This window comes from Peromyscus maniculatus, chromosome 18 (assembly GCF_049852395.1).
Source record: "Peromyscus maniculatus bairdii isolate BWxNUB_F1_BW_parent chromosome 18, HU_Pman_BW_mat_3.1, whole genome shotgun sequence".
Lineage (NCBI taxonomy): Eukaryota > Metazoa > Chordata > Mammalia > Rodentia > Cricetidae > Peromyscus > Peromyscus maniculatus.
The window spans coordinates 15,053,962-15,078,714 of record NC_134869.1 but is presented as its reverse complement, the minus strand read 5'-3'; the positions used below and the strand labels follow the sequence as shown (position 1 = coordinate 15,078,714).

Here is a 24,753-nt window from a genome sequence, read left to right as displayed (position 1 = left end):
CTCCCAAGTGCTGGGATTAGAGGCATGCGCCACCATGCCGGGCTCCAAAATCTCTCTTTTTTGGGGGGGTTTTTTCGAGACAGGGTTTCTCTGTGTAGTTTTGCGCCTTTCCTGGAGCTCACTTGGTAGCCCAGGCTGGCCTCTTTTCTTAACATTATGAAACACAAGCCTTCCGTTTTATAGAAACATGCAGGAAGGACAACTAATTCCAGGAATCAGAACAGAGAGGGAGCATGCCAGATGTCAGGGAGTCCTTTGTGGAGAGGATACATAAACTAAGTCCTGAAGAGCAAGGAGGCTGAGGGTTAGTCGGGAGGTGCGAATGTGAGTTTAAAAAAACAAAACCAAAACCAAACGCAACAAAACAAAAACAAGGCAGATAAATACATAATTTATTGTGACCAAATCTTACAACCTGATGACAAGTGCCAAGAAATGAAGGTCAGCCTGGAGAGACCTCATATCCAGTTCCACGCTGCGTATGGTTTTTTGCTCTATTCTTCAAGAACAGGCGTGTCTCGACAATTCTAATTGAACACACACACACACACACACACACACACACACACACACACACACACACACACAGTCCACCACAGAGGTGACAAAAAGCTTTCATTCGCCAGTGTGCGCAATAAAGATAAATAGGAAAAGGGAGAAAAAGTACTTAGTAGTCTCTACTACTGAATGTCGCCGCTCCCTAAAAAAGATGAGTTTGAAAACTGGATGCCCGCGGACCGGGAAGGCGGCTCCGCTGCCTGACTTCCGGCGTACTCCCGTTGCCAGAGTAACCCGGAAGCTTACGCTCGGCTCCGCCCCCACCCAACCATAGAATACCGGAAGAAGCCCGCGCAGAGGGGACCCAAGCGGGTGAAAGTCGCTCGGCTGCGGGGTGGCGGGTCCCGAAATGACGACCCTAGTGCTGGATAACGGAGCCTACAACGCCAAAATCGGTTACAGCCATGACAGCGTCTCGTAAGTGTTCGTCGTCCCCGAGGGATTCATTCACAGGCTGTGCTTTCCGACTCTGAGTGATGCGCAGACGCCCTCGCGCGGCTCCCGCCGGCGTCCAGGGATGCTCAGTCTGCATGCATGCATGCATGCCGCTGGGCTTGGGGGCTTTGCTGCTCGGCGCTGAAAAGTGATTTTGATGTTCGGTTAGGGCTGCGGGGTCCCGGAAGTGGAATGTATGTTCCGTTTGATAACAGGAAATCGGTTTCTCGAGGTTGACTGAGGGAACCAAAGACAAAAGTTCATGAGATTTTCAGAAGTAGTTCGCCAACGTTTTGGGCATGCTTGCCTTTTGGAGAAATGCAATTACAGGTTTCCATCGGGTCCCCCAAAAAGTTCAATGCTCCCCAACCGCCAAAATGGTAAAACGTTCGACACCATTGGAATCCAGGGAATTTGAAGGCGTCGGGCAGCCAACCTGAATGACTTGGTTGGTAGAACCAGGAACACTACAGTGGCATCTTCAGATGTGTTTCATAAAGTGTATGTTTGAATACATAATAGGCTTTTCTCGGTGCTAGAGCTCAAACCCAGGACCTTGCATAGGTAAGAACCCGACCACAGAGCCACACCCCCAGCTGCCCGGTAGCACTAGCACCAGGTGTAATCCAGGTTACCTTAAACTTCAGATCCTCCTGCCCACGCCTGAGCGCTAGGATTACAGCTGAGGGTCACCACTTCAGGCCTAAGTGGGCATTTGACTGATTTTTTTTTTTTTTTGTTTGATTTTCGAGATAGAGTTTCTCTTTGTAACAGCCCTGGCTGTCCTGGAACTCACTCTGTAGACCAGGCTGGCCTCTGCCTGGGATTAAAGGCGCGCGGCTCTTTTTTTTTTAACACTAGGTATTGGATCCTTGTATGGTGAGCAAGCATTGTAATACTTAGCCCAGTCTGTTTGACTGAATTCTTACAGCTTCAGTGCTGATGGAAGACTTTTATTAAAATAAGGCTCTATGTAAGTTTTTTTTGTTTTTGTTTTTGTTTTTTTGTTTTTTGGTGCATTTTGTTTTTCCAGTGAGAACCAGATATATGGGGCTGGAGAGATGGCTCAATGCTTAAGAGTTCTTTCTACTCTTCTAGAGGCCCTAGGTTCAATTCCAGCACCTGCGTGGAAGCTAACAGTTGTCTGCAACGCCAGTCCTTGGAGATCCCTCATCCAGGAAAATACCCATACACATAAATAAGGAAACAGACAGATGCATGCGAATAGCACATAGAAAGGGATTTTTTTTTTTTTTTTTGGTTTTTCAAGACAGGGTTTCTCGGTGTAGCTTTGCGCCTTTCCTGGGATTCACTTGGTAGCCCAGGCTGGCCTTGAACTCACAGAGATCCGCCTGCCTCTGCCTCCCGAGTGCTGGGATTAAAGGCGTGCGCCGCCGCCGCCGCCGCCGCCGCCGCCGCCGCCGCCGCCACCACCACCACCCGGCAGAAAGGGATTTTTTTTGTTGTTGTTTTGTTTTAAATGTGATGGTGAATGAATCAAGGGCCTAGCAAACTTGAGGCAAGTGCTGTACCACTGAACTACAGCCTCCTCCTCCTTGTATTTCTTCATTGAGACAGGGTCTCACACAGTGGCCTGGGCTTCCTTGGAATGCATTGTGTAGTCTAGGCTGGTCTCAAACTCATGACAATCCTGTCTCAGCCTTCTGAGTGCTGGAATTATAGTCATGACCTACCACTCTTGGCTACCTGATATCTTGTTAAAGGTAGAAATCAAGACCCACAGCCAGACATTATGCATGAGCATAACTCAGATGAACTCACAGAGGCCAAGGCAGCATGCACAGGTCTGCCCTGGGTCTGCACCAGGTCCTGGGTGCTTATATTATGGCTTCCAGTTTAGTGTTTCTAAGGGATTTCTGAGTGTGCGAATGAGTTGGTCTCTGATTCTTGTGCCTTCTCTTGGGCTCTTCTTTCTGTTAGCTTGTCTTGTCCAACTTCATTGTAATAGTTTTTTGTTTTTTTTTTTTTTTTCTTCTAGTCTTCACCCTGTAATGGCCCTTTACACATTTAAAGGTTTATTTTTTTTCCTTTTATTTTACAATACCATTCAGTTCTACATATCAGCCATGGGTTCCCCTGTTCTTCCCCCTCCCACGCCCTCTGCTTACCCCCAACCCACCCCACTTTCCCATCTCCTCCAGGGCAAAGCCTCCCCTGAGGACTGTGATCAACCTGGTAGACTCAGTCCAGGCAGGTCCAGTCCCCTCCTCCCAGATTGAGCCAAGCGTCCCTGCATAAGCTCCAGGTTTCAAACAGCCAACTCATGCAATGAGCACAGGACTTGGTCCCGCTGCCTAGTTGGCTCCCAAACAGATCAAGCCAATCAACTGTCTCACCTATTCAGAGGGCCTGATCCAGCTGGGGGCCCCCTCAGCCTTTGGTTCATAGTTCATGTGTTTCCATTTGTTTGGCTATTTGTTTTCAATAATTGAGTAAAACCGAAATTTATTATAAGCCACAGTCGTCCTAGGGACCTCCATGCTATATATATATAGCCTCCATGGTTCTATGGGTTGTGGTCTGATTGTTCTTTATTTTATATCTAGAATCCACTTATGAGTGAGTACATACCATGACTGTCTTTCTCGGTTTGGGTTACCTCACTCAGGATGATTTTTTCTAGTTCCATCCATTTGCCTGCAAATTTCATGCTTTCATTGTTTTTCTCTGCTGAGTGGTACTCCATTGTGTATATGTAACACATTTTTTCATCCATTCTTCTGTTATTGTAATAGTTTTTGTTTTACTTGCTATATAATAACAAAGAAATTGAGAAAAATATGAACATAAATTGTGACTTTCTCTGAAAACGTTCATCAGTGTGTATCATTGTTCATATTCTTTGATAGCCATTTTGTTAGCACTTAAGGAATTATTTAGAGATACTGCAGAAAAGTACAGGAATGTTAAGCTTTGTTTATAGACACTGTACAGTTAGCAAAATAAAGTGTATGAAGGGAACTCCTCAAGCTAACTAGTCAAGAATAGGAAATTGGCTAAGTCTATTAGCATGCAACCCTGAGGTTGGTGGCAGAGCAGTGTCTCTTTGGTTGCTGGCATTCTTTGTGGCATTCGGGTCAAACCTAGGTACTTTACAACTGAGCCACACCAGTTTCTTCTGAGAGACAGTATCTCACTGGGTTGTACAGGCCAGTTTCCAGCTCCTGGCTCCAGTGATGGTCTTGCCCCAGGTGCCCAAATATCTGGGATTACAGGCAATAGAACACCATGCTGATCTGAAAATTATGCCTCCCAAGAACATTTAAACAGGCAGAAAAAAAAATGTTGACAGTAAATAGTAAATGAAAGTAGGCGCAAACATTTTGTGGTATTATCTCTAGAGCATGTGTGTATGAGTGTATGCACACACGCATGATCCTGGCAGTGATTTGTCTTGCTTAAAAGTCAGCAACAATTAAAAAAAGGGGGGGGGGACAACAGCACCCATCTTTATAGGTAGTGTCTGCCTGACACAGTGGTGCATGCCTTTAATCCCAGCACTGGGGAGGCAGCTTGAGGCTGGCCTGGTCTACATATCAAGTTCCAGGCATCATAGAGAGAGCTCCAGTAGTGAGACCCTGTCTCATAAAAAAAAACCCACAGAAAATAAAAGCAAACAAATCAATTTTAAGTAGTTCTTAATTTTGTACTCTGTGGAATACTGGTGGTGATTGAAAATCTAGCTTATTGGAAACAAAATTTTAACTTTATTAAGAATGTTCACTTTAAAGCTGGGGAAAAAAAAAACCAGCTAGAAATATGGACTGCCAGAGACCAAAAGCTTCAGTCTTGCTAAGGGAACATCTCTTTTTGAATCATCATTGTGCTTTGTAAGGGCAGCCTCTGTACTAACTTGTAGTTATAAAATAGTAAAATATCTGATATTTATTTTCCATGCTATACTTCTGTATTATTCTTCAATCCACTTCTTTAAAAAAAACAAATTTGGCCCAGTGACTTTTTTTTTTTTTTTAAGTTCTCTTCCTGCTGCAGGGAGTCCATTCTTTAATTTTCATTAAGTTTTTGTTTATTCTCCAAGTGAGTTAAAATAAAAAGTAAAAAAGAACAGTCCACATCTTTGGCCCTTATCTATGCAACAGCAAGACCACACCCATCCCTAAGGGTTCTTTAAGATCCTTTGAGAAAGACAAGGGTTCAATGCAGAACCTATTGAACCCCAGTGCCTTAAACACAACAACCCAAAGGCGTTGTTTTAGTTACTTGGAGACAATGAGAAACACTAGTTTATGAATATAGTAGTCCTTTAACGCAGGGGTGATGACTGAGTGCTAGTGCTTTTTAGAAACTAAATATTTGGAAGATAATTCTTTCTTTGCTTCTAGGGTTATTCCCAATTGTCAGTTCAGATCAAAAACAGCTCGTCTTAAAACCTTTACTGCTAACCAGATTGATGAAATAAAAGACCCTTCAGGACTCTTTTACATTCTTCCTTTTCAAAAGGTAATGTAATTATGTTTTATTGTGTGCATATGTGTGTATGGGGGGGGGGTTGTCAGAGTACAGCTTTCCGGAGTTCTCACTGTCTCCTTTGTTGAAGCTGGTCTTGTTCCTGACTTTGTGCTGTGTGCTCTAGTCCAGCTGAGCTTCCTCGGAACTCTCCTGTTTCCCCCTCCCATCTCTCCAATAGGGATGCTAGGATTAAAAGTGTGTGAGCCACTGCAGGTTCTGGGGATCAGACTCGGTATTTTTAATCACGTGTGTGTATGTGCAGGAAAGGCAGGTGCTGGCAAGGTCGCAGGTGTCAGCCTGGGGCTGGAGCTACGGGGTACAAGTGAAAATATTTTCAGATGGCTGCAAAAGTTTGTTTCAATTTTAATTAAGATCTAATTAAAATGACAAATTGAGCCTGAATTGTCTTAGGAAAAACAACCATGATTTAGTTACTCATTAGAATACTGAATTTTATTTGTATTAAAGCAGGTTGTATACATGCCTTATAGATTGGTGTGCCATTTGAACCACTGACATCTTAGATATGGTTCATCTAAGCTTTTGAATGTTAAATGACGAATCGCGCCTCTATTGATTGACAGTTCTACAGCCTTAGATAGGAAAAGGACCATCCAGAGCTAGAGCTCAGGGATTTAGAACAGGTTAATCTGATTTTTTTTAAGTTTGTGTGGGGGAGAATGTGATATTAGCAGGATGTCATGCCATCTCATCGCTTGCATGTGGAGATCAGAAGAAGACAACCTTCTGGAGTCAGTTCTCTTTTGTCTTTGTCAGTCGTGGGGAAGGAATGCAGGTCGCCAGGCTTGTGAGGCAAGCTCCTCCACCCCCTGAAGCCTCACCCTTAACCTTATGTTTAAAAATTATTAAAATATTTCTGATAACTAAAGAGTTTTGTTGTTGGTTTTATTTTTAACTTTAGGGCTACTTGGTGAATTGGGACGTCCAGCGACAAGTTTGGGATTATCTTTTTGGAAAAGAGATGTATCAGGTAACAAGCTAGAGTATGTATTAAAAGTCTACTTCTGTATCTTAATTCATTTATAAACTTCCAATTGTATACATTTAAGGCACTTGGATATAGATTCTCCTAGATTTTATTTATTTAATTTTGGAGGCAGGGTCTTCCTGTGTAGCCCTGGCTGAACTGGAACTTGCTGTGTAGAACTGACTAGCCTCAAACTCTGCCTCCTGAGTGCTGGTATTAAAGGCATACACCATCACACCTAGTGTGGTCTTCTAACTATTTAGAAAATGTGGATAACTAAAACCTCCACGTTGAAGCCTAAATGGAGTGCAGATAATCTGTGAGAAGGTCAATAGTAAATTTTGACTTCTTGTTTTTACTCTCCTTTCTCTAGCTGGGGAATCAAACCTATGACATTTGTGTGCTGTGGGGTGTTCTCTATGATGTGAATGTGTTGCTCTGATTGGTTAATAAATAAAACACTGATTGGCTAGTAGCCAGGCAGGAAGTATAGGCAGGACAAGGAGAGAGGAGAATGCTAGGAACAGAAAGGCTGGGTCAGGAGACACTGCCAGCCACCGCCATGAGTACCAACATGTAAGATACTGGTAAGCCATGAGCCATGTGGCAAGGTATAGGTTTATAGAAATGGGTTAATTTAAGATATAAGAATTAGGGCGGTGGTGGTGCATGCCTGTAATCCTAGCACTTGGGAGGCAGAGGCAGGTGGATCTCTATGAGTTCGAGGCCAGCCTGGTCTACAGAGCTAGTCCAGGACAGGCACCAAAACTACACAGAGAAACCCTGTCTCGAAAAACCAAAAAAAAAAAAAAAAAAAAGATATAAGAATTAGATAACAAGGAGCCTGCCACGGCCATACAGTTTGTAAGCAATATAAGTCTCTGTGTGTTTACTTGGTTGGGACTGAGCAGCTGCGGGACTAGTGGGTGAGAGAGATTTGTCCTAACATGGGCCAGGCAGGACTGGAGAAAACTCCAGCTATATTTGTGTGCTGGGTGACTTCTCCAGCACTCAGCTGACTCCTCAGCCTGGTATTTCCACTATATCAGACATACACCGTACTCTTTTGTTTCACAAGAAGATGTTTACTTATACATCTGAATATATGGCAGTTATAAGAACTTTGTTTTTGTTTTTTTAAAGATGTTTAGTGTGTGTGTGTGTGTGTGTGTGTGTGTGTGTGTGTGTGTGTGTGTGTGTGTTTGCCACGTGTGTGCAGGTGCCTACAGAGGCCATGGAAGGTGTTGGATCCTTTGGAGCTAGAGTTAAAGATGGTTGTGATCCGTGATGCTGAGAACTGAACTCCGGTCCTCTGGAAGAACAGCAAGAGCTCTTAACCGCTGCTCCGTCTCTCCAGTCCCTGAGAGTGTCCTGATTCTTTCCTTTCAAGTGATCTATTTTACCTTGTATGTAGGGCTGTTTTACCTGCATATTTGTCTATGCATCACAGGCATGTAGCACCCACAGAGGATAAAGAGGGCATCACATCCCCTGGCTGGGATTTGAACCTGAGTTCTCTGGAAGAGCACCCAGTGCTCAACTGCTGAGCCATCTCTCCAGCCCTGATTTTATGTTTTTAACTATAACTATAGACAAGCTGAGAGGATGCCCAAGCTTTAATCTACCTCAAGAATAGGGTGTTGAAAGGACAAAAAGCCCAAGGGAAAAATCCAACTAAGACGTCCAGTTGCCAGGAAGCTGCACCACCATCTCCATCATTCAGGCTAGCACTGAAGACAATGGACCCTGGATCAGCTTGTAGACACTGTCATAAGAACAGAGTCACTGGGGAGGTGCTGTCCTGGGTCCAGAACTGGAACTTTGAATCGCCAGGGTTCAAGTTGAGTTCAAGTTCAGTCCTGTTGAGTTTTCTGCAGAAAGGTCTCTGGAAACTTCTTGCCTTTTCTGTGAATAACACAGTAACAGTGGCTCCCCTGTTTGGGTTACATCAGTCCTTACTTTTGTCTTTTAACAATTTGACACTTTGGCAGTCCTCTGTTTCTATTTTATTGAGATAAGACTAGACTCTCCGGAGTTGAAATATTAGCTATGGCCGTAAGTGGCTATATGAACCTGGGTAACATTCAGTTTTTCTATGACTTGGTTTGTATATTAAATGAGTATTACAGTCAGTATTATTATTATGAGGATTAGATAATTTTGTTATATACTCACACATACACACATATAACACATACAAAACAAATTTGATGATTATCCATATAGATAATAAAACTTTTGGGATTTTTTTTCTCCCATAGGTTGATTTTTTAGATACTAATATTATTATAACAGAACCGTATTTTAACTTCACTTCAATTCAAGAATCAATGAATGAAATTCTATTTGAAGAATATCAGTTCCAAGCAGTATTAAGAGTAAATGGTAAGTTAAAAAGTTTTATTGAAATTAATTTATGAGTATGGTTATGAATGGGGTAAAGAGACTTAAGATTCTGAGTAGTAGGGGGCAGTTTCTAGGTCTGAAGGAAATAAAACAGAATTTTTATTTTAAGCATAGAACTTTAGATTGGCCTTGTGCACAGGCCTATATAATTCTGGCCATTTGGGAGGGTGGGGCAGGAGGACTGAGAATTCACAGGTGGCCAGGATTAGACTGAGTTCAAGGCCAACCTAAGCAACTGAGTGATAGTCTACCACCATAAAGTAAAAAGAGGCTAAGTTGTGAGTTCCAGGTCCACCTAACCTGTAGAGTTAGTTCTGTCTTGTTCCCCTCCTCCCCAACAAAGCCAGCAGTGACGACAGGTCATATTCTTTCCTTTTTCTGTTTGCCATGTAAGTGTGACTTTTAAAAGTTTAAACATTGAGATGTTAAGACAGTTATGAAGGGACTAGAGAGAAGGCGCAGTGGTTGAGTGCCCACTGCTCTTACCAGGGACCCAACTTTTCTCCCCAGGACCTGTGCTAGGCAGCTCCCACCACTCACAGCTCCAGTGCTTAGGCCTCTGCAGACACCTGCACTCACATACACACAGACACAAAATTAGAAAGACAATCCAAGCCGGCCGTGGTGGAACACACCTTTAATCCCAGCACTGGGGAGGCAGGGGCTCTACAGAACAAGTTCCAGAACAGCCAGGGCTACACAGAGAAACCCTGTCTCAAAAAACCTAAATACGTTCATATATGCATACATACATAATATATAAAATCTAAAAAAAAGAGAGTTATCAATACTATTATGAGTTAACAATTTTATTAAAAGTTGAAGGCTTTTTTTGTTTGTGTGGTTTTGTTGTATGTTTTGTTTGTTTTGAAACGAGGTCTCTCTATATCGCCCTTGCTGCCCTGGAACTCTGCTTCCCGTGTGCTGGGATTAAGAGCGTGTGCCATCATGCTTGGCTTAAAGGCAGCTTTTTGTTATTGTGTCTGCCTGAGTTTGCTGCTTTCCTCCTCCTGTGTTAAAATAATACGTGTTAACGTGTTCATTTTTTCCCTCATCACCCTGTTGACAGCCGGCGCTCTCAGTGCACACAGGTACTTCCGAGATAACCCTTCTGAGCTATGCTGCATCATTGTAGACAGTGGTTACTCCTTCACACACATCGTCCCTTACTGTCGCAGTAAAAAGAAAAAGGAAGCGATTATTCGGTGAGCTATGAGTAATGTTCATTTTATTTACCATCTTATGTCAATTTCTTGTTATTTATTAGGGTGAACCGTGTGATAACTGAGTCAAAGTTGAATTCTCTCCTTTTAGGATAAACGTGGGTGGAAAACTCTTAACGAACCATCTAAAAGAGATCATATCCTACAGGTAATTGTTGGCTTTGAACTTGGGGAGGATGGCACCACCATGCCCAACTAGAGGTTGATTTTCTTTTTCCTTTTTTTTTTTTTTTTTTTTTGAGGGATGGGGGCTTTTAAGACAGAGGGTCTCTGTGTAGTCATGGCTGTCCTGAAACTCACTCTGTAGACCAGGCTATCCTCAAACTCAGAGATCCACCTGCCTCTGCCTCCCGAGTGCAGATTAAAGGTGTGCGCCACCACAGCCGCCGCCGCCGCCGCCGCCGCCGCCGCCACCACCGCCCGGCTGCTGTGCTTTTTCTTAATTACCGAGTTTATAACATCGATGTGTTCCTTTTGCTGTGGTTAAACCTGTCTTCCCTTGCTTAAAGTGTAAGGCTAAATTTCAAAACTCCTGGACAGCATTCACAATATTATGTAAATGTTATGTACCATTGAACCAAGTCAGCTGGGCTTGACTTCAGAATGTCGTGTTGTTTAATTCCCTTCCCCAGTCAAGTGAGAAGCAAACTGGAAAGGGAGAAAAGATTAAGGCCAATGAGGATTTAAGATAAAGGGTGGGCACTGGGGCACGTTCCTATGATCCCAGCATTTGGGAGGTCAAGAGTTCAGTATTAGTCTGGGCAACACAGTGAGTTCATTGGCTATCCCTGGGCTACGTAGTGAGACCCTGTCTCAACTCCATCGTCCACGAAAGACTTAATTTAAAAATAAACACACACAGGATAACATCTGAAGCACAAGTAACAAAGTGTGCAAAGTATGCATTTTCCTGTGAACACCTTAAAATAATTGAACAAAGCGTACAGTAATGTATGCAAATCGCGAGCGTGACGCAATGAACTGTAAAAGTGAGCACATCTGTGTGAGGATGAAGTCATTGAGCAGAAGAACAGGGTACGGTTCTGTTGAACTGTGTCTCGGCCTGGCAAGGTAAGATGGCTTGGGAGGAAAAGGTGTGTGCCCGCAAGCCTGAGAACCTGAGTTTGATCCTCAAGACCAAGTGATGGGAGGAGACAGCTGGCTTCACAGAGCTGCCCTCCGACACCCATGCCATGACACACCTGTACAGCGTGTCTGCTGTACACACATAATAAATAAACAAGAATAAATGTGAGTGAGGTTTTCAAGGTATGTATGTTGTTACATTTTAAAAATGCATATAGTTATAATCAATGGGCACTGTGTATTGATACATATATATGACATATATCATTATCTATCTCTGTATACAGATCAGGATAATTAGGGTATCACCTAATTGGGTTGGGAATTTTAAAAATCTTTACTGACCATTTTGAAAAATTGAAGTATTTTGAACCATAGTTGTCCTGTTGTTCCAGAGCATTAGAAGTTACTCCCCCTAGCCACCACATCCTGTTGTCTTCTCTTTGCTCCACCTCCTCCATACCCTTGCCAGGCTCTAGTAACCACTCTCAGGATAGATGTTTTCTTTTTAGTTTAGTGTGTGTGTGTGTGTGTGTGTGTGTGTGTGTGTGTGTGTGTGTACGTGTGTGTACAGCTCTGTGGAGTCACTTCTCTTCTGTTATGTGTGATCTCAAATTGATCTCAGCTGTGGGGTTTGTGTCAAGTACCTTTATGCTCTCACTGAGCCACCTCAGTGGTCCTCAGGATAGATTTGGATGGCTTTTAAGTCTAGAAAAGTTTTAAACCTCATACATAGTCAAAAGCTTTAGAAATACAAAGGACTGAGCTAGCCATAAATCTTAGAAACAAATTGAAACAAATACACTACATTGTGTTGGTCAGCTTTGAGTTAGTGTAACAAACTATGCAAGATAATCAAGTTAGTCTGGGAGGTTCCTTATGAGGTTCCATATGTCTTCACTTCCCAGAGGTTGGCTCCATGGTGGCTGAGCTCTACAGCTTTCAGCCAGTGGCAGCAGACTAACGTAGCTGGGCATGGTGGCGCATGACTCAGGAGTCAGGGGCAGGTAAAACTCTGAGTTTGAGGCCAGCCTGGTCTACACAGTGAGTTTTAGGACAACCAGGGTCTACACATTAAGACCCTGTCTGAAAACAAAAAAGAATAATAGCAGGAAAATGTTTGTGGGATAATATTTAATTGGAAATATGAAATAAACATGTAACTATAATAAAGTCTATATGTGGAGAGAAATATTCAAAGGAAATGACTCATTAAAAAATGCCCTGTATTTTTCTGTATTGTCTGATTTACTCCTCAGATGGTCTATATTCTGTGTACTGTGTGCTGACTCATACTTCATGATCAGAAAAGACAGTGTTAGGGAAGGCGTTCTTCCCTTCTACATGACTGAACTAACACTTGCTCTTTAAAGAACACTGTACAGATGAAATATGATGAAGTGAAAATGTTCTGTAAGGTTAAGATTTGTTTTACACATTCAAGAATTTAATATTTCAAACTGGGCATGATAGTCTATACTTGTAACACTAGCACTCAAGAGTCGGAGACAGGATGATTTCCATGAGTTCAGAGCCAGCCTGGGCCACAGCCTGTGCTGTGCTGGCTGGTTTTGTATGTCAATTTGACGTAAGCTAGAGTCACCAGAGAAAGGAGCCTCAGTTGGGGAAATGCCTCTATAAAATCCAGCTGTAAGGCATTTTCTCATTTAGTGATCAATGGGGGAGGGCGTAGGCCATGGTAGGTGGTACCGTCCCTGAGCTGGTTAGTCCTGGTTTCTATAAGAAGGTGGGCTAAGCAAACCTGTAAGCAGCGCTCCTTCATGGCCTCTGTGTCAGCTTCTGCCTCCAGGATCCTGTCCTGACTTCCTTCAGTGATGAACAGCAATGCCGAAGTGTAAGCCAAACAAACCCTTTCCTCCCCAACTTGCTTTCTGGTCATGGTGTTTCATAGCGGCAACAGAAACCCTAACTGAGGACATGTACCAACCTGGACAACAGTGTAAAAATGTTTGGACACCTAGACACACACAAAAAACCATAGTATTTTAATGTTTTTTAAAACCCACTCACGCCGGACGGTGGTGGCGCACGCCTTTAATCCCAGCACTGAGGAGGCAGAGCCAGGCAGATCTCTGAGTTCAAGGCCAGCCTGGTCTACAGAGAGAGATCCAGGACAGGCGCAAAGCTATACAGAGAAACCCTGTCTCGAAAAACCAAAAAAAAAAAACAAAAAAAAAAAAAAACCATTCACTAGCCCTAGAAAAATAAGTTTGGTGCTGGAGAGATGGTTCAGTGGTTAAGAGCACCGGCTGCTCTTCCAGAGGACTCTGGTTTGGTTCCCAGTACCCACATGTAGACTAACAACTGTTCATAACTCTAGTTCCAGTTCCCTTCTCTGGCCTCTGAGCACTGCACACAAGTTTACAGACATACATGCAAGCAAAATACACATATGCATTAAGAATCTTTAAGAGAAATTTAAGTGGTACTTTAAAGTTAGGTTCAATTGCATCTCATTTCAAATTTTATTTATAAACTACGTTTGTTTGGGGGGATGCATGGTATATATGCATGTGCATGCCTGCATGAAGGTCAGAGGACAACCTGTGGGAGTCGATTCTCTCCTCCAGCTTGTAGGTCCCAGGGATTGAACTCATCTCCTCAAGCTCGAGGGCAAGTGTCATGATATGTTGAAACACCTCGTCAGCCCTCACATAGATATTTTTGTCTCTGTTAGGCAGCTGCATGTTATGGATGAAACCCACGTGATTAATCAAGTGAAAGAAGACGTATGCTATGTGTCTCAGGATTTCTACAGAGACATGGATATCGCAAAGTATGTATAATGTAATGTAATCTGCTATGTGGGAAGTTGATTTTCAGGTGATATGAACAACTACAAATTCTTATAAATCTAATTTCGTTTTTTTCAGGCTAAAAGGAGAAGATAATACAGTGATGATTGACTATGTTTTACCTGACTTCAGTACAATTAAAAAGGGCTTCTGTAAGGTAATTTTTAAATTTATTTGTTTTATATTTTTATTTGCTGCATATGGGTATTTTGCTGCATGTATGTCTGTGTAGCATGCTTGTCCAGTGCCCTTAGAGGCCAGAAGAGGTGGTCAGACGGCCTGGCATTGGAGTTATAGACAGTTGTGAGGCACTGTGTAGATAGGTGCTGGGAATTGAACCTGGGTCCTCTAGAAGAGAAGGCAGTTCTCTCAACTGCTAAGCTTTATCTCTCCAGCCTCTGTAAGGTAATTATAAACAACAATCCTCCATAATATCTTCTCAAGTGACGACCTCAGCCAGATTTGCAAAGCATTTCACATCTAGCTGGATTGACAGGGTCTTACAGTGACTGCCGTCTTTCAGGCGGGCCTTTGTAGGCAGTCTTTAGGCACAAGTGCATAAACTTAATGAGTTTCTCACTGAATTTACTTAGGAAAAGAAACCAGTCAAATGGTAACATACGTGATAAATTTTAGAGAAAACAGGTCATTGTCTGTATTATATTAAATAATATTGTTTAAGAATTATTTGAAGCCTAGTGGTGGTGGCGCACACCTTTAGTCCCAGCACTTGGGAGGCAGAGGCAGGCAGATCTCTGAGTTCGAGGCCAGCCTGGGCTACAGAGTGAATTCCAGGACAGGTACCAAAGCTACACAGAGAAGCCTTGTCTTTAAAAACAACAACAACAACAAAAAAAAAAATACTTTTAAATCTGGTTAGAAATTGGTTATTTTCCTGTTGTGAAAATGATTACTATGGATGACCCCAAGACTGAATTTACTTATGTTTGTTCCAGTAGAATCAGATTGTTGTGTAGGGCAAACTCCATTGCACATTCCTAGTATTAAGCAGCAGTTTATCTTGAATATCAAGATAATTTCCCCTTGTCTTTGATCAGCTCAGGAAAAGACTGGTCTGTGTTTGCTGACTGTGAAGTCTGACCTTCTAGTTAATGGCTTGATAGAGACTCTTGGGAAGTTAAAAATTTCTACTAAGAAGTGTAAGGAGACATGATAGTATTCATTTAGAATAGTGGGAAATTGGCAACAGCCTAAGTATCTACTATAAGGAAGACAATTTTTAGTATATTTTTGCAATAAATAGTAATGAAAAAAAAGTAGAACTACATGTTTAGCATGGATTCACCCAAAAATGTAATGTTTAATAAGCAGTCTATAGAAAGATATGCATACCTGCAGTCTATATAGAATATCACACTAACCTAGTTTTACAGTTTCAAAAGACTGTGAATGATGAACATCATATTTTAAAAGGAATAATTTATTTGTAAAGTTGCATCAAGCTACTTAATGGGTATTTGTTTTTTATGTGAGTATTTGTACTTAGCATGCCTGAAATTTCTCTTTCCGTATTACAGAGGTGAAATACAGATTAAATTGCAGGAAGGAAAATTGTCCCAAACATTTAGACTGTGGAGCTGTCTCATTAGACACACTTGATCATTTTTATGTCTAATTTTTACACATTTTCTAATTTTACACATTTTTGTATGTAATTATAATCTAGTGGTTAAAGAGATGCTGGGAGAGCATGAGACACATGGTAAGGTTGTCTGTTTCCGCAGAGATGGGGACTGCATAACCTGACAGATCCCTGGAGTCATGAGGGCATTAAAAATCTGTATGGTTGGGGCTGGAGAGATGGCTCAGTTGTTAAAAGCATGTACTACTCTTCAGAGGACCCGAGTTCGGTTCCTAGCACCCATGTCAGGTGGCTCACAGCCATCCCATGTGCATAGTCCCCCGACACACTTATACACATAATTAAAAAGGTAAATAAACATTAAAATCTGTGTGGTTTCTCTTCTTACTAGGAGTTCTTAGTTTCTAGTCAGAAAACTTCATTTTTATTTATTTATTTATTTTTTTTCTGGATAATGGACAGTCAACTAGGAATCTTTCTCTTTTTAGGAACTTTTCTCCCGTGCTGTGAGTGACCTCCATTAGATTATGAGAATCACCTTGGCTCCGCCAGTCTCTTCCTTGGCCAGCACCTGCTTGCTGGACCTGCACTGTTGAGGCTGCTCACGGTTGCACAGTAGTTTACTTGTCGCTTTGCAGGGGGGTGGGGGTAGGTGCTGTGAAGGTTGACCTGTGACCAAAGTCTAGTTAGAGCTTGCACTTCTTTAACTTTAACGAAGAAGCTATGGACTTACTCACTGTGAGCTGTGTGGCTCGGTGCCATGACCTGAGTCGCGGTGGCCAGGGAGTGGAGGATGTACGGGAACCTGGCTGGGGTAGGTTGGGCTGTGTACACTGTGGAGTGGCGTTGACCAATCTGGAACCTCAGCATGTTTATTCAGCACAGTGGGGAGGTGTCTGTCACAGCAGTCTCTGGCTGTAAACTTCGGAGTGCAGGGAGCTGTAGTTGCTAGTTTTGCACACACTGGTCAGTTGTTAGGAATCACTCCTGCTTGGATCAGAGGAAGGAAGGCTTTGCCATTTCAACCCTGACCATATGGGGAAGGAAGGCTTTGCCAGTTCAACCCTGACCACATGGGGAAGGAAGGCTTTGCCATTTCAACCCTGACCACATGGGGAAGGAAGGCTTTGCCATTTCAACCCTTACCATATGGGGAAGGAAGGCCTTGCCAGTTCCTATGTGTTGAGGCATTGATCCTTGACATGGCTGTGCCATGTCCACAGTACACACTCAGGGCTTCATCCGCTTTTTACACACATGGCTTCCTAGGCTCCCACACTAATTGTTAGTGATTTTCATATGTAATGTATACTTTACCAGATGAAAATATAAAGTTAGTTGAATTGGGCTCGTGCTAGATGAGCTATTAGAACACACACACACACACACACACACACACACACACACACACACACACACACACACACACATTGGTTTTTCAAGACAGGGTTTCTCTGTAGTTTTGGTGCCTGTCCTGGATCTCACTTTGTAGACCAGGTTGGCCTCAACTCACAGAGATCCGCCTGGCTCTGCCTCCCGAGTGCTGGGATTAAAGGTGTGCACCACCACCACCAGGCAGAATAAGCATATTTTTTAAAAAGAATGATTTACTCTTTACTGATTAATGTTAAAACTTATACCTATATACAATCATGTTTAGTCATTTATATGAAAGTTATTGGATATATAGTAAGTTTAATTATAAAATTTTAGTTTCTTTAGTACTTTATTTTGTTGTTTCCTGCTAGGAAAAAATATGAAATTAGAAAAACACTTGCATGAAATAAGAAAAATGTTTGTGAGCCTTCAGACTTAGTGTCTTAGTTCTGGTTTCTGTTGCTGTGAAGAAACACCATGACCACAGCACCTCTCATAAAGGAAACATTTCATTGAGGTTTACAGTTGAGAGGTTTGGTCCATTACCATGACGGGAAGCATGGTGCCACTCGGGCAGACATGCTGGAGAGGAGCTGAGGGTTCTACACCTGGGTCAGCAGGCAGCGGGAAGAGAGAGAGAGACGCTGAGCCTGACTTGAGTATTTGAAACCTCCTAATGCACCTCCAGTGACACACTTCCTCCAACAAGGCCACACCTCCCGATAGTGCCGCTCTCTGGTAACAAAGCATTCAGATCGATGAGCTTATGGGGGCTGTTCCTATTTAAACCACCACACTTAGGATATTGGTCATTTGAACTGGGGACATTAGTCAAGGAAGCTTGGGAAACCTGAGGCTTTGATTTTCTCTTGCTGGTAGAAGGGACAATAACAACATATAGACATAATAAGGTCAATAGTGTAAGGTCAGTGACAAACAGAACTTCTATTTGAAGGCCATTCAGTAAATCGTGGGTTTTCCTAACCAGCTCCCCGCAGCCTTATAAATCTCTTTATTTGTCTGGGTCTAGAAAAAGTTTTGGAATTGTACTCTTAAGCAGAAACTACTTGTCCTTCCAGATTAAATATTAAATGACTGATAGCATTAGTGCCGACATTCAGAGAGGACACTGTGTGCTGGCTCTTTTCCCAGTTAGCTGTTTGGTCAGCCGGCCTGATCCTCCCGAAATCAGGGCTTTAAACAGGCTAGAAACCTTTCATGTCCTCCAGTCTGCGTTGGTCTCAGGGAGTTTTCTAGTATTGACAAAATGAGTTATCCTTAAACTGAATCTAATGTCAGCATGTGCGTGCATGCATGTGTGCCTGTCTCTGTGCGCGCGCGCGCGCGCGCGTGTGTGTGTGTGTGTGTGTGTGTGTGTGTGTGTGTGTGTGTGTGTGTGTGTGTTTGCTTTGAACAGGGTCTCGTACTGTAGCGTAGACTGGCCTCAGACTTGCCCAGCCCTCCTGCTTGAGCCTCCCAAGTGCTGGGATTACAGGTGTGTACCCCACACCAGGCTTACCGTTAGTTCTAAGTTCATTTGTGAATTTATAAAGAATATTTCCCATTCTGCCTAAGACAAATGATCATTCCATGGAGAATGATACTGTTGCTACAACAATTATGTAATTGGGTTAGAAGTGGTTTATATTTCTAGTTTCCTTGTTTTCGTGGGAATGTTGTGTAATTATCTGGAAAATTTTGTTTAAAATTCGTTATGAGCAGAGTGTTCCCAAATGTAAGCTGAATCATTCATATCCAGGTTATGGTGTAAAGGAATATTTCTGGTATGTTTGGGGCTAGTATGATGGACTGTGACCAAGTCACATGACCTTCCTGAGCCTAATTATGAGTGAAATGACAATGTGCCTGTCTTAGTGTCATGTGAAACTTGTGGAATAATGCACATAAAATGTCTAATGGACGTTACAGGAGGAGAGTCTTTTCTAGCCCCTTTGGGATCACAGCTCACCGAGTGGGTAGGCTAGCAGAACGGAAAGAGAGAATGGACCTAGTTCATGTAAAGTTTGTGTCTGCTGTATAGACAAGTTGGCATTATAGGGGGCATTTCAGTAATTAAAAAGAATATCTTTGCCTAACTTTTTAGAAATCGATTGATTTGTTCCTATTTGAGAATTTCATACATGCATATAATGTATTTTCAAATCTCACCTTTCTTTCCTCTCCTATTCTTCCCTATCCTTTTCCTTCCCAACAAAGCATGTTTTTTTTAAGCCCACCGAGTTACTTAGTGCTATCTGTGTGTGTGTGTCTATATCTGTGTGTCTGTGTCTGTCTAGAACCATCTCTGGGAGCACGGGCAGCCACGGGGCAGGAACACAGGAGGGTAGATGCTGTTGCTGCATGGTCTTTATTTAGCAGTGGAATCACTGCACTGTTACAGGTCAACTATGGTTTCCTCTTCTGTGTCCTCCTTCCCTTTCTTTTAACAACATACGGAGTAAAGCTGGTAGATGGGCTGCAGGGTGGGATGGTCACAGTAGCCTTTTTTTTTTTTTTGAGACAGCCCCCCCCACCTCGCCCCAGCTGTCCTGGAACTCATTATGTAGCCCAGGCTAGCCTCGAACTCAGAGATCCTTTCGTCGCTGCCTCTTGAGCTAATTTTTATTTGTATGCAATGACAACAGGAAAGAAAACATTTTTCTAACTTTTGGGAATCTTGAGACATCTAATAAGAACATGGTTACTTCACTACCATTACATATTTCTATTCTCTGTCACGTGAACAAAGTACTGTAGCTCAGACTCCTTGTCTTCCTTTGCTCTCAGCCGAGAGAAGAGATGGTGCTGAGCGGGAAGTATAAGTCTGGGGAACAGATCCTTCGTCTTGCCAACGAGAGGTTTGCTGTTCCCGAGATCCTCTTCAACCCTTCCGACATCGGCATTCAGGAGATGGGGATCCCAGAGGCGATTGTCTATTCCATTCAGAACCTACCCGAAGGTACGCTAACGATGAGAGCAAAACAGTGAAGAGGAGTAGCTGTGAAAAGTCACGGTCATAGTATTGTTTGCTAAGTAGTTTCCAGCAGTGACACCTGTATTGTCAGCAGAAAGTTCCAGACCCTATAATGCACTTCATTGATTCTTGATTGATTGCTTCTGGGTCTATTTTGCAGAAATAATTATGGTCTAAGCATGAACATATCTTTCCTTAAGTGTTAGAAATTGTTCTGTTCATTTTAGAAAGGTCTGCTGTTTTTTTTTGTTGTTTTTTTTTTTTATTTTTGAGGCACATTTATCTTATGTAGCTCAGACTGACCTAGAACTCATGACCTCCCTGCTTCAGGATTCTGAATGTTAAAATTCTAGACATGCACTGCAAGGCTCCACTGAAAGTTTTAACCCAAATTTACATAGAATTGAAATGTAAAAGGTTTTTTGGTTTTTCAAGGCAGGGTTTCTCTGTCTAGCCCTAGCTGTACTGGAACTCACTTGGTAGCCCAGGCTGGCCTTGAACTCACAGAGATCCACCTGCCTCTGCCTCCCGAGTGCTGGGATTAAAGGCAGCCGCCGCCGCCACCATCACCAGCCGGCTGACAAGTCGGTTTTCTAACACTGTTTTCCTTTTTCTCCTTCAAAGAAATGCAGCCGCACTTCTTTAAGAACATTGTCTTGACGGGAGGAAATTCACTTTTCCCGGGATTCAGAGATCGGGTTTACTCAGAAGTCCGCTGCCTGACGCCAACAGATTATGATGTTTCTGTCGTGCTCCCTGAAAAGTAAGTGAGCCCGCCGCGGGAAGGTGGCTGTGGAAGATGTGAGCCTAAAGCTTGCCGCTGCGTGGATCCTGGCCGATCCATCCCCAGTGGATCCTTGTTTCTTTCTCTCAAAAATGAAAGTTAATTCTTAAGTGAGTTTCAAGAGATGACATGTAAAGTGCCAGTCACAACATTGGACACACGATAGGTCCTCAGTGACATGAGCTCTTTCCGTACGTGTGAGTCCTAGTTCCAAGGGTTTTTATAGGCAAAGAAGCTGAATTATCACCAGCTTTATCTTAGCCATACCATCTTGTGACGAGTTCTATCAAGAATAGAAGTTTAAGAATTGAATTATTAAGATAAGCTATATCAATTCTTATCTTTTGGAATTTTTTTAAGTTCTAAATGTTTTCAGTGAACTTTTAGAGTTGACTAGATTTTATTTTTCATTAAAAATTGTTGTAAAGACAGGTATGGTGGTCCTTGCCTGTAATCCTGCCTTTGGAAACTTAGAGACAGAAAAAGCAGGAATTCAATGCCAAGCTCAGCTACTTAGCAGTTTTGAAGCTAGCCTGGTCTATGTGAGACTGTTTAAAAAAAAGCAAAACAAACAAAAAAACTCAAAGAAATGTCTTTTAATGTCTATTACTTTTTATGAAAAAGGGCAGGTAGTATCCTTTCAACGTGAGCAGATAAGGTAGACTGTAGAGCTGTGGGAACGGGCTTAAATACATCCCACTCAGAGCTTTGCATTGGACATGGGGGAGAGAAGACCTTATGAGCCCCTGAGTCATGTGGTCAGAGTAAAGCCCAGTTCTGTGACCTGAGTCAGAAGGGCTTTTCTTTGATTGGTATGTGTGTGTGTGTGTGTTGTGTATGTGTATGTGGGGGGGGGGGGTCGGGGTGTGTTACAGCATGTGTGTGGAGGTCACAGGACGGCTCTAAGGAGCGGGTTTTTTCCTTCTACCTAGTTCCAGGGATGAGGTAGCAAGAACTTAACTAGTGAGCCAGCCACCTCACCTCACCTGCCCAACAATAGTTCTTTGTCGGAGATCATCTCACTGACTGGCCTGGGACTCACTCTGTAGACCAGGATGGCCTCGAATGCATAGGGATTACTCTTGCCTCTGTCTCTGCCTCCTGGTTCTAAGAATAAAAGCATGCACCACCCTACCATGGCTAACTCAAAGCTTGCCTAGTGTTGGTGGCAGAGTCAAAGATAAGATCCTAGTCTAATTAAATTGAAAGTAGTTTTTTTTAAACACTAAAGTATTTTTCAAAGCCAATAGTAGTTCATAGAAGGCCCTCATCTACATCACTTTTTAGTTTCCTTTGTTTTTGTTGTTTGAGACCCAGTATTGCTTGTTATATACTCCCAACAGACCCTAAACTGGCAATCATTATGCCCATGCTCCCGAGTGCTGGGATTACAGATATGCACCACCTGGATAAAACTTGCTTTGGTAGCTATTGGGTAAAGGGATTACAGAATTGTTAAATGCTGGAGTAACTTTTGGTCAGCAGTAACATTCACATCCTTGTTAACCCTGGGTTTTTGTCCTGCACACACACACACATCTGAGGCCAAGGGATTGGCACAGCTAGCGCTTGTTCTTTAGTTCAGTGAATTGTGATTGCGCATCTTTCCTTTCAGAAGAAAAACGCAGGCACACACACAAAGACAAAAATAACCCTGCTAACAAAATCTGCAAATGCAGGAGGTAAAGGCCGTTCTCTCCACCTGCTCTGACCTCAGCTGGGGAGGAGGAAGCATGGAGCCCAGACAGTTGCTGGGTCCACACGGCACAGCTGCAGGGTGACCTTGGCGCCCTCTGTTCCCTGCTTTACAGCGGGTAGCTGTCCCGTGGCTGCTGTGAGAATCAGTAGGTTAACACGTCTTCGCTTTAGGTCCAGAGTTGGAACATTTTCCCCCTTACTCATCTCCAGCTTTTGTTTATGTACTGGGGTTTTCACAAAAGTGAGGGGTCACGGGGGAAGCAATCCACTGCTTTGTACCGCTGAGGAAGAGCTCATCTTGACACCGGAAATGAGATGCCACTGAGCTGAGCAGAACTTGCCGGCTTTAGTTTGCCATCGACATTTTTCTGCAAACAGTCAGTTGGCTGCTGCATTCATTTATGTCATCTCTATTTCAGCCCTATTACTTACTCCTGGGAAGGTGGAAAATTGATATCTGAAAATGACGACTTTGAAGACATGGTGGTTACAAGAGAAGATTATGAAGAAAATGGACACAGTGTCTGCGAAGAGAAATTTGATATTTAAGAAACATTTCTGAATGAAAGTCTTAGGTTAATTTCAAAGTTCCTTTTAAGGGCGGTTATGGACTGTGTTATTTTTCATCATAAGATAAAGTCTTCAACTTATGTATATATTCTGAGTCATGGCTGATGTTCACAGGTGTCTTAGGTAGGTTATTATTGTATTATAGTAAAGCGTAATTCAGCCCACATTTCAGTAGACTACTCTAACAATGCTTACACTGTCTGAGAATAGATTGTTGTGAGAAAGTGAAGAGTAATGTTTAATTCTTCATCCTTGAAACACAGATTTAAATATCTCACCAGCCAGTTTTGCCTAGAAGATCCTTTGTAAAGTAGTTTTGACTGCGATTGGCTGAAGTGTTTGCAGACCGATAAGATTCTGCTCTTAGAACTAAGTTGTTGTTGTTTTTAATATTGACTGTGTGTGTGTGTGTGTGTGTGTGTATGTGTGTTATGCATATGATTAGATGGTACTTTTCAGAAGCCTCTTTCCACTGTCTGGCCCTGGGGATTGAACTCTGGTCATTGGATTTGAAGGGAAGCATCTTTACACACTTACCTTTCTGGACCACCTGAGAAATCTGGTTCTGTGCCTTCTGCTTCCTCTGTGTTCACCACCCGGGTTCTTTGCTTTGTTCAAGACAGGTGACTAGAAAGGCCTTCAGAAACCAGGTTGCTGTAGTTCTCTAACATGACCTCTCTGTCCAAATCGCTCTGAGAAGTGTGCAGGCATTCCCATTCCTCCTTGGAGAAATTGATGGCCACATCCTTGAAAGTCAGCCGACCCTGACAACGGGCCACCTGTGCTGCCCCTTCTTTGTGAATCCTGTCAGGAAGTTTATCAAAGTTTAACCTTCCTGATAATATTCTGGGTGTAAAGGCAGCAGCACATACCTCCCTGCTGCCACACTCAGAGATTGGAAAGCAGGTAAAAAATGTCCTCAGTCAATGATGACTTGTGCCACAGCCGAGATGCAGAAACCATAAACTTTTACATACAGATCAAACCTAGTTCTCCTTTCCTGCATTGGGAGGGTCTGTTTTTCCAGCAGATGGATGTCTTCACAATCTGGGTTTGTGGCTGCAGTGACCTCTAAGTATTTTATTTAAAGTTTGTTATTATTTGTACTTAATAAAGTTGGAAAGACCTATATTAAATATGTATGTATAATGTTTATTTTTTATTTAGTATAAGTTTAAAAGAGTGAAGATGTTTATAGTGTTTGTGGTCACCACTGTTCTGCCAAGACGTAGTGCTTTGTTTTAAAAGTTCTTTTATGTGACCCACAGTAAACATGTTAGGATACGAAGTTTAGTGACAAAACACTTGCCTGCCATGCTCAAGGCCCTGGGTTTGAGCTCGGCACTGCCAAAGCAATTGCTTTCCAGTTTAAGCAATGAGATGGCGATTTCCTTGAGTTAGAACATGCCATCCTTGAAGGGAGCTCTTTAAAACTCAAGAACTAATGAGGCTCATTAAGACCCAAACAGTAAACAACTCAAAAGTCTCAAAAAGTCCCTAAAACTTAGCAGATTCACAAGGCCATTTCCACCCCAGCATGTGTAAACAGTAATGCCTGCTGAGAAGATACTTTCTGACCTGCAAGTTGTGTAGAGCACTCCAAGATATCGGCTTTTTCTGAGCTATTAGTCATACTGGGGTGGGCTTTTCAGTGACATGGCTACCTTTGAAACATCCATGCTTCTTTATGTATCCTTCACCCATATTCCTGTAATTAACCCCAATAAATACATTGGTTTACCAA

The 24,753-nt window shown here is 42.6% G+C and overlaps 1 protein-coding gene across 2 annotated transcripts; it reads left to right on the top strand.

Moving 5' to 3' along the window:
- Positions 1 to 816: 816 nt before the first annotated feature.
- On the top strand, positions 817 to 24,753 carry Actr6 (actin related protein 6). 2 transcript variants are annotated; one of them, XM_006979822.4, is made up of 11 exons: positions 817 to 975; positions 5,358 to 5,475; positions 6,407 to 6,475; positions 8,734 to 8,857; positions 9,948 to 10,083; positions 10,193 to 10,249; positions 13,886 to 13,984; positions 14,082 to 14,160; positions 19,771 to 19,942; positions 20,582 to 20,720; positions 22,859 to 24,753. In XM_006979822.4, exons 1-11 carry the CDS (start codon positions 908 to 910, stop codon positions 22,986 to 22,988), a joined length of 1,191 nt encoding a protein of 396 aa, XP_006979884.1. In that variant the 5' UTR covers positions 817 to 907; the 3' UTR covers positions 22,989 to 24,753. The 2 variants fall into 2 exon arrangements, with proteins under 2 accessions (XP_006979884.1, XP_042119116.1); XM_042263182.2 differs by having other exon boundaries at positions 839 to 975; positions 6,407 to 6,488.